This window comes from Psammomys obesus, unplaced genomic scaffold (assembly GCF_907164565.1).
Source record: "Psammomys obesus unplaced genomic scaffold, mPsaObe1.curated_primary_1811, whole genome shotgun sequence".
Lineage (NCBI taxonomy): Eukaryota > Metazoa > Chordata > Mammalia > Rodentia > Muridae > Psammomys > Psammomys obesus.
Genome location: NW_026595981.1, coordinates 880,785 through 896,379, shown reverse-complemented (window position 1 = coordinate 896,379; position 15,595 = coordinate 880,785). Strand labels below are relative to the sequence as shown.

Genomic DNA, 15,595 nt, shown 5'->3' with positions numbered 1-15,595 from the left:
GTACCAAGGTTCACTACAGACATGCATTCACTTACTCCACCAGCAAGGGAAAAAATAAGAGTTAATTTACTTTTTATTGCCTCAGAATTCCAAGGTTTAATGTAGCTGTCAGTTTGAGTGCAGTGCAGCTGCTGGCCGATACAATGCAGCCCAGGCCAGCCCAGGTGACTGGGGAAACACATTTCCCAGAAATGAACCGACACACACTCTTGGCTGGTTGTTTGGAGGATATTGACTTGGGGAATCAGATTAACCCTTCAGGCTGAGGTTAGTTCTGCAAATAGCATCAGACCACTCTTCGGTCCAAGGGACTGAGAAGCTCTGCTGTCAGGTGGGCCCACAGTTTTCCATGTTCCTAAAGTTACAGAGTTCTCTCACAGGAGATGCTACTCAACTATGTGCCCTGCAAGGCTAAGGTGTGGAACATATGAGGCATGGTATACCACAGCCATCATCTCCTTGTCGGAAACTCGCGAGGAGCCAGGTCTGCTCTCTGCCAGGGACAGAGTCGGGGAAGACTGTTCCCAGAGCTCCAGCAGACAAAACTAAGGCAAGGCAACAGGTTGGAGTGCTCTGACCAGGGCTCCGACTGTCTGTCTGGAAAGACCAAGGAAGACTGAGCACACACACTTCTTCATATTTTTACTGGGGGAATAGGCTGACTGGTGATTAATATCAAGTACAATGACCCCATGTTACAAGCCTGCAGGGGCCTGTGGAGGTGGCCATTTCCTGTGTAATACCAGCTTGTTTAAACACTAACATTCAAACTCCACAGCTGCAGAACAAACCCGGAAAGAGTTGAGTGAGAAGAAGCCCTGCATTGTGTTTCAGAGCTATGGAAGATCAGAGGAGTAGTACAGATGGGAAACAAGTTGGGTTTTGGGTTCCTGGGGTGAAGAGATCTGGAAACAGCTAAGGTGGTACAGGAAGTAGGTACAAGGAAGCTAAAAGCCCACTCAGTACAGACTCATTGAGAAAGACAAAAAACTATCAAGCCAATGCTTGAAGATGTGCATTACCCTGTTTGAAAAAAATATATTTCCCTGTGGGAGCCCAACTCACTGGATCAACAGACAACATATGTCCCTGGTTGCCTTGGCACACTTCTCACTCAACTGCAGAAAAATGGCAGGATATGAGCAGCTAGTAGCAGAAATGGATCTAAACCTAACAAGTCTAACGGCGTTAGAAGAATAATATTTGGGCTTTAAACGTTACTCAGTTCTGTCAACCGCCTGTCTGAAGTGGGGTGAGTACGCGGTTCCGGAGCCTCAGCGGCAAGAACTGCGGTAGGCTCTCAGAGACACAGGAGCCGCAGCACCTGTGTTCCGATGCTGCCGCGATACAAAGAGATCGCTCTTCTGGAAGCTGAGACAAGCAGCAACGCTCCACGCTCCACGAGTAGGAGGTATCTACAGATAAGCGATGGAACAGGAGAGATCTAGCTGAAGACTAACCCTCTAACAATCCTAGTTCATAGAAAGCAAGTCAACCGGGCCTCTGAGAGCACTCCAAACCAGTTCTGTCTAGCACAGCAAACCAAATTCTGAAGCTGTACTAGAGCAAGGACATAACCTCCTTCATGTTTCCAGGAAGTGAAGGTAGGGGCCTATAGTCAGTAACAGGTCATTGTAACCTCATTGTAGGATTTCTCAAGTACCAAAGTGTTTCTCCTAGGTCTTCTACCCAAACTCTATCTAGTCATGATTTCAGTTCTCTCAAGTCATGTTCATATGTATAGCCTCCGTAACATCACTGTAGTGTGTTAAACCCATCGGCACTGGGTTTGGGAAAAAGCGGCCCCTAGGGGATTCTGACATCTCCAGGGCCTGAGCAGAGCACTTGGCGGCCTCCCTGGTGCGGATTCTCACGGTTGCTGCCTCTCCAAACTTTCAGCTGTAACCACTCCAACACGTCTTCTCAGTTTAGCATACACTGGACCCAAATAACCTTAGTCCAATGCTGGAAGGCCTCTCCCTGGGGTCAGCTGCTGCACCCTGCTAAGGGCAGACCAAAGCCTTAGACCAACACCCCTTCCTCTCACAAGGAGCCCTGTGGGAGGAGCGGAGAGGAGACAGAGGCTCCTGCCATGGGAGAGAGCATGTGTGCCCCACACTCAGCACTTGGAGGAAGAGGAACCCCTTGGTGCCAGGCTGAAGTGCTGACGCCCCAAACTGGAGCCAGGGAGACTGGGTGGGGAGCCAGGGTAGCAAAGGGGCTTCCCACAGTCACCAGCACTTCCTTCAGGGAAGTGCTGATGGACTATTACTTAGTGACCTCCTAAAATGCTCTTTGGGAAGGCGTTTTAAGCAGCCTTGAAAGGCTGCCGATTAGATTTAGGATTAGTTCTCATTCAAAGTGGCCTATGAGGGTACTCGAACTAGCTGCTTCTTTAACTCAAGATTTTCTATCTCATCTACAAGGCCAACATACGTGAGTTCCTTGAGGACACACCCCTTTTCTCTCAGATGAGAGAGCCTGAGAGAGCTCCCTAGGAGTTTTTTTCAAGTGTGCTCTGCAGACTGTATAGGACAAGCAATGGAAAAGCAGCAACTCCAGGAATTTCTAGATTTTTTTTTTTTTAAACAGTACTCCAATCCAACAGTGTGATAAATGCATCCGAGCTACAATTAGGAAGATATATAGCGTCAGAATTCGAAGGTCTGGGCAGCCTGGTGAAACGCGGGCTCTCCAGAGCCCCAGCTATGTTTCCCATTATGTAACCCTGGTCATGGGCAGACAGCCAGACTCCAAATGAAAAAGAGACTCTGGCTTGGCACTGGTTCTATTTTCCTATCCTCATTCGGGGTCAGCACAGTGTCATACAGCTGCAGAGAAAGCTCTGGGGATTAAACCTGGGAAAGCCTCCAAGACCAGGACCTGGGTTCAAGTACCAGCTGAAAGCAATAAACCAACTGCCACAGCTGGGCTAGGTTTGGATGTTCTCAAAGTCCCCTGACTCTTTCACTTACTGAGAACTAGAGATCAAGATGAGGGAAGATTTGGCTTCAGCAGAGACTGTGAAATGAGGTAGGTTGTCCCACTGCCCTGGCTCTGCCCAAGGTCCTGGGATACAAGGAGTTCCTATGTCTAGGTTCATGGAAGACTGCTGCTCAGCTTCTCTTCCCTCGGCTTTCCTCATGGCCACGTGGTGAAGTAGAAAGCAGCTGCCTGCCTTTCCTGCTTCAAAAAAGCCCTGGTGTAGAAGAGCTAAGAAACTGTACTAGTTGACAGGTCAAGAAGGTGGTCCCTCCAAACACTGAAGTCTGTTCTAAAATGACCAAAACCCTCTATACTGCCTTTTACAGTGGACACAGCCACCACTTGCCACAGCTCACTACAATGCTCCTGCCTGAAAAAGCTCCTGGGACATGGAGCCATTCTAGCACACCTCCTAACAGATCCAAGTGAAGGCTCCTTACCTACATGCTGACTCCGGACTAAATGCCACTGTGGGGAAGGAACAAGTGGCTCTGCAAACCCTCCCTTATCAGCTCCTCAAGAATAATGAGATTCTGTCAGCATCATCATAAGTGCTCCCTATGTGCCTACCTAGGGACAGTAGATCTCACTAGAAAGAAGAGGAACACAGTAATGAGAACCAAGACGTCTAATGGTGAGCTTTAGAATCCCCCCAGACAGTGGAGGATAGTGTGCCTTGAATCCCTCTAAACATCCAAGGAGAGAGGGCAACAAATGAAGGAGACAAAATGAAGTAAGGGTCAGAGGGATCATCTGGGGGTGGATTTCCTAGAGAGGAAATGCAAGAGGAAATATACACTATCTGGTCACCTTATCTTAAGATCAGAGAAATCTGCACAGAGAAGAAATGCAGGCAAGAACCAATGAAAGCACATAAAGGGATGGCAGTAAGTGGAAGCCATTTCCTTCTTACTCCCTGGAGAGCATTCCTAAATCTTTCAAAGTGAAGATCATCAAGAACTCTCCAGTGTCAGGGTGTTACGCTTCTGACCTCTATAGAGCTATCTAGGGTATATTACTGCCTATGGCCTCAAAAGATGACTTCATAAAAGCCATGTCTGATAACTCACACCTGTAATACCAGTACTTCAAGGTTGAGGCAGGAAGAATTCCACAGAGCTGAATGAAGCCAGCCTGAACTACATAGTGAGTTCCAGGTCAACCTGGATAATAGAGCAAAAATTTATCTCAAAAACCAGACAGACCAAATGAAAACAAAAGAAAGAAAAAAGATCTCCATGGAGTGGATGGATGAGTGCAAGACACAAGTTTGAAAGGGACAGAGTCACCAAAGTGTATCAATGATCTAAGCATTATTTACTGGTAGTATGCAGATAGCCATTTACAGGAAAGACGAAAGAAGAGGAAAAGCAAAATTTTTAAGCCACCTTTCCAACGCTCAAGATCTTAAGGCTAGAAAATGGAACTACCTCCGACGTCAGTCACACCAGGTTTGCTCTGCTGAACTTAGTCCTTATATGACCATGCCTTGGGGTCAGGCCCAAGGACAGCAACTGCTGCTTGACACTTAAACTTGCATTCCAGAGACAGTCAGCTGCTGATCCTGATGACAGGCAGGGGAGGGGAACAGGATGGAAGGAGAAGAGGGAGAACACGAGAACAAGGGACCTAATACCTGGCCACACTGACGTTTTCCCTGACCAGTTCACAACAGTGAATGCCTACAGCCACAAAAAATTCTTTACTGGGAAGTCACATTCAATATAGTATTGGGTCAGATTTTTTTTTTTTCTCTGTGAAGTCTGAATAAATGAAGCAAATAGGAGTCTCTTGTTCCAACCCCTTCTAGTCCTACTGGAGATGGCTGTAGCTTAAACCATGTGTCCAGCTGTAGACTGAGTGAGCCCTTATCCAAAGACAAGCAGCAAGACACAAGCTGGCAGCTGGCACTGGACCATTTGCTCCAGCATCCAAAGGGAAAACAGGCTCAGCACCTCAAGCAAACGAAACCCAGCACTTAAACATAAGCATTGCATTTCCAAAGCCAAACAAATGCTGAAGGGAGAAGTGCTACAGAAGAGTTAACAAACCAGGACAAGAGTGGAACATAGCTAAGGGACTGTGGATATGGGCTGAGGTGACCCAGAAAGACTCAAGCTCAAGGGACAAATGTTCTACTTCCCTGTCCCTGACAGAAGGAAAGACTACTCAGTGGCCATTCAGTTCACACATCAGAAGCAATGGCTTAGATACTTAGAAAGTTGTGACTTTTCCTAGTTGTTTTTTCCCCAAAGTTGCAAATTGCCTAGTCCACATTACAGTTTAATAGCCTAAAAATTTGAGACTGTAGATGCTAACTCTTCAGGGATCACTGCTAGGAAACAGCTGCCCCTGGCCAGCAGGTTAGTTCTTTTGTGTGGCTCCAGCTGCTCAACTCAGGGTTCAACCCTGCTCATGAGACCTCAGTCTGGAACATATTTTGGAAACCTAGGAAGGCTCACAGAAAGCATGTAAACTGTCTGATGCTGGGAGCACTGTCCACACAGTTACAAAGCTAGAGCTAGGGAGGAACCAGAGAAAGCAGGAGGAATAGTGCAGGGGTGCCTTTTGGGGTGAGGGGCAAGGAAACAATTGAAAAGGAAAGTAGGCAAAGAGTCAAGACTACAGAGCTCACAAAGAAAGTTCAGTGACTACTGACCAGAAATCTCTGCTGCTGCCTTCCCTCTGTTGGTCACCCACGAGTCTAGGGGATATACATGTCTGGCAGCCAATCCAGAGAAACTCTCCTCTTCATTCCTCAGCAGCAGCCAAGGTATCTATCCTCTACCCTCTAGTGTGTCCTCCTCCCAGAAGAGCCCTGGACATAAATGATGAGGTACTAGGTACAAATGCTTATTCCAAAACACAAAATCATACAGCTACACAGCGCCCAGAGCAGCTTGTGCTTGTACACAGGTATGGGAAGACAGAAGGGAGAAACTGAGTAGTGGGTAGATAAAGAGAGAAAATCAGTGACATGGAGAGAGATTAAGAGATGAGTTGAGAAGAAGAAAGAAAAGAGAAAGAAAGAGGGGAGAGAGAGCTAACAGAGATGATGCCTACATACAGACACTACTGTGCAAACATAAATAACAGAATGAGAGCTTGAGGGTCTTCTTTGCAACAGGCTGTGGAGTATTGTAGGCTCTGTGGGCTGCATGGACCCTGTGCCAAACACTCAATTCTGCTGCTGTTATATAAAAGCAGCCATAGACCAAAAGTAAACAAATAAGCCTGGCTGTGCTTGCATACAACATTACTGAAATATGACTTGTATATAATTTTCATGAGTTTGAATTTTTTTTCAAACCATTTAAAATGTATACCATTCTTGGGTGGTGGGGTAGTTTGCAGAGCCCTGATACAATCATATATATACCTAGTAAAGGGAGACAAACAAAAAAAAAAAAAAAAAAAAAAAAGGCAAGCAGAAACAAGCTGGGACAAGTAGAGACAGACAGGAAGACAAAGACAAATCCTTATACAAAGAATCCTTCTCCAACAGAGACATTCATATTAGCACACAAAGACAATCAAATTGACAAATACATTACATCGAGGTATAAATTTGGACAAAGGCATGGGCTTTCAAGAACCTATTTAGGTATTGAAAAGATGATGGCTTAGTGGCTAAGAGCACTTATTGTTCTTGCAGAAGATCGGGTTCAATTCTCAGTGCCCCTACATGGTAGCTCACAACTGTCTGTCAGTCAAATTATAGGGACTCCAATCCCCTCTTCTGACCTCCACAGGCACTAAACATTATGCACATGTGGTGCATAGATAAACACACAAGCAAAACATTCACATACAAAAAAGTAAATGAATGAATAAATACATCTAAAAGAGGATATCGACATAGATCCAGACACTGGAGCAGACCCCTACAGGAATGGATGCATGAACCCCAACACAGACTCAAGGACATAAAAACCTCAGATGCAAATGGCCATAGGCCCAGACAGAAACCTATCATATAAATACAACACATATAGCCATACACTGATACACACAGACACATATAGGCTGTCACTGGCAGGCATATTGAATGCCCCCTTGACATACAACCATACAGAAGTAGAAACACCCAGAACTTCCTAATTGGTGCAGACAGACATTAAAATACACAGGTCCATAGATACCCAAGGACAAAATACCCAGACTGCCAGGGCCAGTCAAATAAATCCAGACACAGACAAAGAAAGAGTCTGTACACCTGGTTGTACAAAACTCTGCACATAATTTATGTCAATGAATTATAAATATAAAAATTGTTACAATGGCAGATTCCATTACATGTTTTACTACTATTCTGAAACAACAATAAACAATAAAGCCTAAAAATACACATATCTATACAGAGCATCTACGCAGAACCACATATCCTCAGACCAATACACCTCACCCCAACAGATAATTCTACAGACACTACACAGAGACCAGGTGAGAAGACGGAATAAGTGAATAGAGAAGGAAGAGACATATTACCCACTCATCCCCCAGAACACTTTAAATACCACAAGAGAAGGTGAAAAACACTGAGTACAAAAGATAACATACACAGAAGTGAAAGGAGAGAAAGAGACAAAGTCTCACACATGCATCAACACATATCCAGACCAAGAGCCTGCTGCAAAGATGGTAAGCATGAACAGTAAGCATAAAGTGAGGATGAAGAAGTAATGACAAGGACAAAGAACAAGACAGAGAACTATGGAGCTAGAGCTCCATAAAAAAAAAAAAAAGAGCATTCAAGAGAAAGGAAAGGAAAAGACTGGAAAACAGGCCAAAATAACCTAAAACATCAGAGACAAGGAAGATGTTAGGGGAATGGAAGAACCAAAGTTCAAATGAGGAAGAAATAAGGAGGCTGTAACGGTTAGAAGAAAGCAATGACTAGGGACAAGGTATGTGTGTGTCAGGGTAGGAACATACTGAACACTGTCACAGTGTGGAAGGAACAGGCAAGCCAACTTACTGCAAGGGCAGATCCAAAGATGTGGGTGGAGGATTCCAGGTGTCCGGGTAGCCAAGCATCCAATCTGACCAGACTTTCACACTGGGGAGCAGCTCCTTCAGGTCCGGAACGAAGGAAGACACCTTGATGTCATCTTGGTCCTCTTGGTCCTCAGGAGAGGACAGCTGAGCTGCAGAGGCAAAGCATGAGAACTGGACCCGTGTGTGCTGTGGTCCTTCAGTGAAGCCTAGCATGCTGGGACAGCAGCAAACTCTTAGCATTGGGAGACTAAGTTCACAGGAGCTGGACTCCAAAGTGAAAACATGCACCTGTGGGCACTCTGAGCACAGGAAAAAAGACCCAGGAAACTGGTTTCCCCAAAGACACCTGCTTCTGCTTTACCTGGGGCCAGCTGCATTCTTATGTGAGTCTCCAGCTCACCATCTTAAACCCTTTAGCACAGTGCCAAGATGGCATCAGAGTTCCTGACACAACTGCAAAACTTAAACTTAATCAGAAGGAAGTAGCAGAAAAACCCAAATTGCAAAATATTCTACAAAATAAAATGGCCTGTATTTCAATAATGTCAAGGTTATGAGGGAAAAGAGAGACAGATTGGAAGAGAGTAAAGAGCCACAGCATTTAAATGCAACACGTAATCCTGGATTAGACCCTTGCGCAGAACCTCACCCCCACCCCAAATCCTGCTGCCCAAAGAACATTATTAGAGCTGAGCATAGTAGCACATGCTCATAATTCCAGTATTCTGGAGGCTGAGACAGGAGAAATTTGAGTTTCAGCTCTGACTGGGCTACAGAGTGACTTTAAACGCCTCTTTCTCAACAAAGATCATTATCAGGAAAATTCATAAAATTGAATAAGGTCCATAGACTCAATAATAGTACTACATCAACATTGATTTTTTTTTTTCCAATTTTGTTTTTTAGTTGATTTTATTAGACATTTGGATGCCCTGGAGCTGGGGGTACAGGTAGAGTTATAGTTTCGAGTTGTCCAGTGTGAGTACTGCGAAAAGAGCTCAGGTTCTCTGCAAGAGTAATATGGACTCTTAGCCACTGAACCACTGCTCTAGCCCTGATTCTCTGGTTTGGATCATTGTTTTTATTTGTTTATTGTTTTGCTAGGGATATAACCTAGGACTGTAAATGCTAGGTAAATACATTATCGCTGAACTGTTGACTCTTAAGACATCGTCCTTAGTGTAATGGCCACCATGCTTGCAACTCAAGATCAAATGGGTCAGAACAAAAGCAGTAAGTGTGCATGGGTATGTTTAAAGACATGGTAAAATATTAACTACCTGGGAGTCAAGAAGAAGCATATATAAAATATAAAAAGAAGCGCTTTTTATTATTTTTTAAATGGTGTTTATTATTACCGTGTGTGTGTGTGTGTGTGTGTGTGTGTGTGTGTGCGTGTGTGTGTGTGTGTTAGTGTGTGTGGGTGCATATAGACATCAGAGGACAATTTAGTGGAGTCAGTTCTCTCTTTCCATTTTTAAATGGGTTCTGAGGGCCGAACTCAGTTGTTAGATTGTGTGCTTTACCTACTGAGCCATACTGTTAGGCCTATTTTTGTTTTTTAGGACAGGGTATCGTGTAGTCCAGTCTGATCTCAAACTCTCTCTATAGCCAAGAGTGATCCTGAACTCCTAGTCTTCCTGTTTGTACCTCCTGAGTCACTGAGACCACAGGTACAAGCCATTAAACTCAACTGTTTTGTAAATGTGGAACTGTTTCAAAATAAAAAAGTTGGTTCTATCCTTGAACAAAAGGCAACTCTAGAAGCAAGAGGCATTCACAACACTGGTCTAATGGGATAACAGAGGGGGAGTCTTGTTGCTTACCAATAGTGATACAGGAACTGAGGAAGGTCTGACCTGAGTCCTACATTTCTTGGCTACAGTAATCTAAGGTAGAATTCTAGGTAACATAAAAAATCTGGCATAATACCTCAAGGCAAGGACGAGTAGTACCTACTTAGTTCAGTGAGCTTAAGAGAGCTAGCCCACAGTGAGTATAGCAGCTACCACATACTGAAAAGAGACACAAAAATAAAAGCATAAAACCACAAATTGTGAAAATATAGAGAACCTATGTTTTCAGTCACTAACACAGGGAAGATCCTCAGCCTTCAGGTCTTTTATCTGTTTTATTTTTGTAGGTGTGTGGGTGTTTTGCCTGAATATATGTTCGTGCACCACTTGCATTTCTGATGTCCTCAGAGGCCAGAAGAGGGCGTCGGACCCCCTGCAATCGAAGTTACAGATGGTTGTCAGCTAACGTGGGTGCTGGGAATCAAACCTCTGGAAGAGCAGCCAGTGCTCTTAACCACTGAGCCATCTCTCCAGCCCCTCTTCGGGTCTTTGTAAAGATAAAAGAACATGTAAGAGGCCAGATGTGGTTGTGTATGCCTTTAATCCCAGCATAAGGAAAGCAGGGGCAGGCAGATCATCTGTGAGTTCCAGGCCAACAAAGACTACACAGTGAGAGAGACCCTGCAAGCAATTGAGGAAGCAAGCGAATGAATGAATGAGTGGGGGGATGAATGAATGAAAATAAAGCCAACAAACAAACAAATGATCCCACATAATAGCCCTCAGGCAGCATGAAATTCCTAACTACTAAAAAACAAAAGGGAAGAATAGAGCCACAAAGGAAAGAGAGCCTGACAGGCCATCAGACTGTAGACTGGTTAATGCAGCAAAAGGAAGAACAGAGACCAGCACGAAGACCGAGCACCGGCACTCTGCGATGCATCTGGACAGGGTTGGGCAATGGGAAGACCCAATGGCCAGGCGTTCTCCTGTGTACGTACCTTTGGCAGAGTCCTTAAGTAAGCATGTGCAGCGCTGTACCAGTAGAGAAAACATAGCCAAGCCCAAGGATGCAGCTTGTTCCTGGATCACAGAACGACATTCCTCTGAGAAGCAGTCTGTGAAGAAGCAAAAGAAAACTCCATCATACCCCAGGGAAAAGTGCCACTTTGCTGGCCTATGAAGGGGCTTCCTGACCCCATTGCTCAGCTTTTTTTTTCTCCCTCTAAAACTACAGGTGGTGGTAGTAAGCTCATTTATATGGCTTTGTATTCTATTCAGAGCACTTGCCAGCATGCCCTGCACATAGATACATATGTGATAACATCAAAGATCCCCTAGGGAAGTCTTTTGAATTTTTAAATTTGTTATTTTTAATAAAAAACATGTATCACTTACTATATGGACTTAAAATCAACACAAATCAACTTTAGGCTCTTCTTGAGTACACAGTATGAAAAATTTCTAACAAAGGAAGTGTGTGTGTAGATGAAAAGGCAGTGCCACAAAGACACTTTTATTTCTAGAATGTTCAAGGATTAGAAAATTGAAAAGGTAAGGTAAAATACTGCATAACTTAACTGTAGCATGTGTTCCTATTTTTAAAATTCACTGATAATTTTATGTATGCATACATACAAACATCTATATCATAGATATGTAATATAGTTGGAGTATATTCACTCTGTGCCCTTCTCTCCCCCACCAGTCCCTCTGAACCCCTTGTACTTCCCAACAAGTCCCTCTCCTATTTTCATGTTTTATTTTTAATTTTCTTTGTTTTTAATTTTTATTTAACATGTATAAGTTCTTTGATCACATGTAAATATGTACACCATACGCATGACCAGTGCCTGGAGAGGCCAGAGAGGGAGCAGGATCTTCTGAGAGTTACAGACACTGTGAGCCTCCAGATAGTCACTGTGACTCCAAACTCATCCTCCAGCCCCTTTTGTATCTTTAAAAGCATTATGTATTCTTTGGTGAGTTCAAACATGAATGCACTTAGATCATATGCATCTCTCTACTCCACCCTCTTTTTTTTTTTTCAGTGACCCACCACCTTTAATTAAAGCTGCTAGCATGAGCATAGGTGTGAGGTTATTTAATGAAGCATAAGCAATTCACCATAGGCTACACCACTGATGAAAAATGACTCCTCCCCACCTGTATAAATTCTTTTATCACATCACTTCCCGAAGGCCCATTACCTCAAAGTGGACAAAATGAGCTGGAGTTACAGAGTCTCTGCTTTAGTTAGCTATTGATAATGTAAAACTATAGTATCAAAACCTTATTTCATCAGCAGGAACACAATCAACAACATATTTAAAACTTATCTTCTAAGATCGCTAACTCTGGTTGTAGGCTTAGGTCATCTCTATTCCTCATCCTAAGGGAGCACACATGAGACACAAAAACACTTTAACCTTGTTTTTTCTGAATGAATTACTTTTATAAAATGTAATGTTTATCATATAATGTGCTTGATCAGCGCTAGCTCTCCTTTCCCCCCCACAGGGCTAAAAAGGTAAATCTGGCTCCTAATACCAGTGCCTTTCCCTCTCAGTCTTAGATTCTGGTTCTAACTTCCTTCTAGTTTTGGGTCACTGAAAGGAGCCACTCTGTTGATGGGCAAAGTGAGTCTTTGATGGGAGCTACATAAAACTCTCACATCCCTGCCTTTACCTACGTATTATCAGCGGATTCTTCAACAGCCATTTCATCCAGTCTTGAGGGCAATCAGCAGCATGCCAGAAACAGCAGTCCAAATCAGCCACAGAGGATGAGACACCCAAAATGCACAGGGAGATGGCACAGGGGCCAAACTCACTAGCTCTGACAGCAGTTAATCTGTTAATCCCCTCAGTAACACAAGAGAACTCAGAATCTCCAAGTGTTAAAAAGATAATTATCCACACATTTGATCTCTGTGCCTGCGTGCATTTTGATCTGTCAGCTTGCTAGTCTTGCCAAGGACCTAAACAAGTTACTCTAGGAAACACTACACCACCACAGCTATTCCTAAGTCTTCACCACAGGAACAAGGATGACTGGAGCACACAATGTCTACCCCAAACCACTTTCAAAGTTCTAGACATAAGACGTCAGCTGCTGCTCAGAAGGGCTCAACATATGAATAGCATAAGGGGAGCACGCCTTCTATTGTGGTTTTTCCACTATCCTTCCAGATGCCCAACGGGCCCAAATGTCACCCTCTAACTTCACAACTCAACTGTAGCAGGCAGTGAGGAGGAGGAACAGTCCCTGAGATTAGAATAAATCACCACTCCCAGTCTTCTGCTAAGGCTAAACCTCTGTTTTAAAAGACAGGAAAACAAGAGTAGGTGAGGTGGCTCAATGGGTAGGGCACTTGCCACTAAGCCTTCTAACTTGAACTAGACTCCTGGAATCCAAATATTACAAGGAGAGAACTGATTCTGGAAGTTGTTCTTGGGCCCCCACACCTTGTAGTATGTGCACCCACAGGTATGTACACGCACACACCCACTCACACACTTAAGTAAGGTGATAGTTGTTAAAAAAAAGCGACAGAAAGGAAACAAGCATGTAAGAATCAGGAGGAGAATATGGGCAGAGACAGGGAGACCAGCAAGTCATCCTACTCCCCAAGCCACAGGCAGCAGCGCTGTCAATTCATTCTACCTCAGTATAGGCTCCTGCAGGCCAACGCCAGCAGCCTGCCTTTAAGAAGCCACAAAGTCCAGAATGAAGGGGGAAGGCCAGAACAGAGGAAGCTGGGAGAGGATGAGTAGAGGCCACACCCTGTCAGCTGACACACTTCATCAAATTAACACCTCCTCATCAACTGGATATCTTGGGCAGAAGTCACCTGCAAAGGCTACAGGAATAGAGAGAGATGTCTTTCCTCTAAAACTCTGGCTATAGTAGCTTATTCTCAAGAGAGATAAAACTGCCAGAGGGAGCTTACTTTCTTCAAGCTCATCTCTGTTTTCATGTTAACAGCAATCTCAGACTAGGTTATTTCTCAGGGTTAAAGGTGGGAGTGAGAGCACAATAGGAAGAACACGCCGCTTATGAGCAATGGCACCTGTGGCCTCTGAGTCGGGCGGGTTACTGCAATAAGGTATAGGACCAGGCAGACAAACCAGGGAACTTTGGTGAAGAACCAGAAACTAGCCTGAAGGCAGTCTTGCAGCTGCCGGGCATGGTTATGTCATTTTAACCTCTCCGTCACCATGCTCTTAGGCAAAGGCGCCATAGCACATTGCCTGCCTGTGTGTGGGGGCCAACTGGCGAAAAGGTACAATCGAGGGAGGCATTCTGCCCTGATGAAGCAGGTACACATATCCCATGCTATCCAAGAATGCCTGGGTCTTGGTCAGCTGAAGACTGGCCTTGCTCTCTGACAACGAAAGGCCTGTTCTCCATGGCTCGGCGGTATGACCAGTATACACTGAGCACCTATGATGTGCTAGATTCAGCAGAGAACATAGCTACAAATAATGGTGTTTTTGTAACTAAAGGATCTTTTAGTAGGTTGAATAAAATTATTATTTACCAAGTAACCACGACAACTATGGACCCAATACATTGTAAGTGAAAAAAATGTATTATGTGTGTAGTATACTCAGAATGCTTTTGGTCTTAGACAGGCCTCTGTGAGCTACAAGTGTTAAGATAACACTCCCTGAGAGTATTCACTCTTACAAAAGTGGGTAGGAAAATAGCATCTAGAGCCCAGAGCCTACCTACTTTAGAACTAAATTTAGGAAACTGGAAGAAAAAAAAAAAAAAAAATATATATATATATATATATATCCATCCCTGAAGTTGGGGTGGGTCAGGCCAGCAAGTGATAGGGTGGGGAGGAAAAGGCATTGTTTGCCTTGATATTTGCCTGGTTCCTCTGGCTCTGTGTCAGGTAACAGAGGCTGACATGAGCTGAGGAACTCATTAACATTGTGAAATAGCCTTTCCCCTTCTTTCCAAAAGCAGGCTTTCTTAAGGATTTAGGGGGATGGTTTTGGCTAGGGACGTCAGACGGAAATATTTCTTACCAAGAAAGTCCACTGAGGTCTAAAGTTGGTCTTACTCATTCCTACAAGTGGGCAAGTGACCATACTTCCCAGTGTTCCTGGGGCCAAATACCTGCTCAGGCAGAATGTTCTTCTTGCTCCTATGTAACAGGGAGACTTTCTCATTTTTCTGAGAATATATTCATGGAAAACATAAACCAACTGTCGTCAAAGTTGTATGAAATCAGGAAATGGGGCGGCCGGGAGAAGGCTGCCATGTGGCCGGATGTTATGTATTTCTAATTAGTGCTATACATCTTTCAACAGCAAGTGTCCTTCTGCTGGAAACACAACACACTGCCCTTGTTATTGTAACTGTCAGAGAAGTGCTTAAACAGATAATCTCCAGGAAAAGTGATAAACACGGCCCCTCTCCCACCAGTGCATGTGTGCAATGGTGCTGCCAAAGCAAAGCTGTGCCTGATGGCTCCAGGATGGCAAAGCAGCCTCCTGCAGGAAATGGGAGTGAGGCAGGAGAGGTGGGGAGGAGATGGGAGGGAAGCAGAATAGAGGCAGGCCCACCTGCTTGGACTTGTAAGCCCAGCCAAGAGACAGTGACTCAGAATCACTGCTTTTGACCAACTCCTGGGACAGGGTACCAAGTCTTTGTAAGGGAGGGATCTGGAAAACAAAAACAAAAACAAAAAAAAACCAAAAAAACCCTAGTAGTGCGATGGGGTTTGGCTGGACATAGAAAAACAAAACAAAACAAAACAAAACAAAAACTGCCAGCAATAAAACCAGCAGAATTCTCTT

General features: G+C 44.3%; 1 protein-coding gene across 2 annotated transcripts in view; it reads right to left on the bottom strand.

Moving 5' to 3' along the window:
- The window catches only part of Smg6 (SMG6 nonsense mediated mRNA decay factor), a 214,469-nt gene that overhangs the window by 106,865 nt on the left and 92,009 nt on the right, over positions 1 to 15,595 (bottom strand). For both annotated transcript variants that reach the window (XM_055620112.1, XM_055620113.1), the window contains exons 11-12: positions 10,781 to 10,897; positions 7,964 to 8,132 (exon numbers count right to left, since the gene is read on the bottom strand). In XM_055620112.1, the coding sequence (XP_055476087.1) occupies positions 7,964 to 8,132; positions 10,781 to 10,897 (286 nt within the window). The remainder of the gene's footprint in view (positions 1 to 7,963; positions 8,133 to 10,780; positions 10,898 to 15,595) is intronic.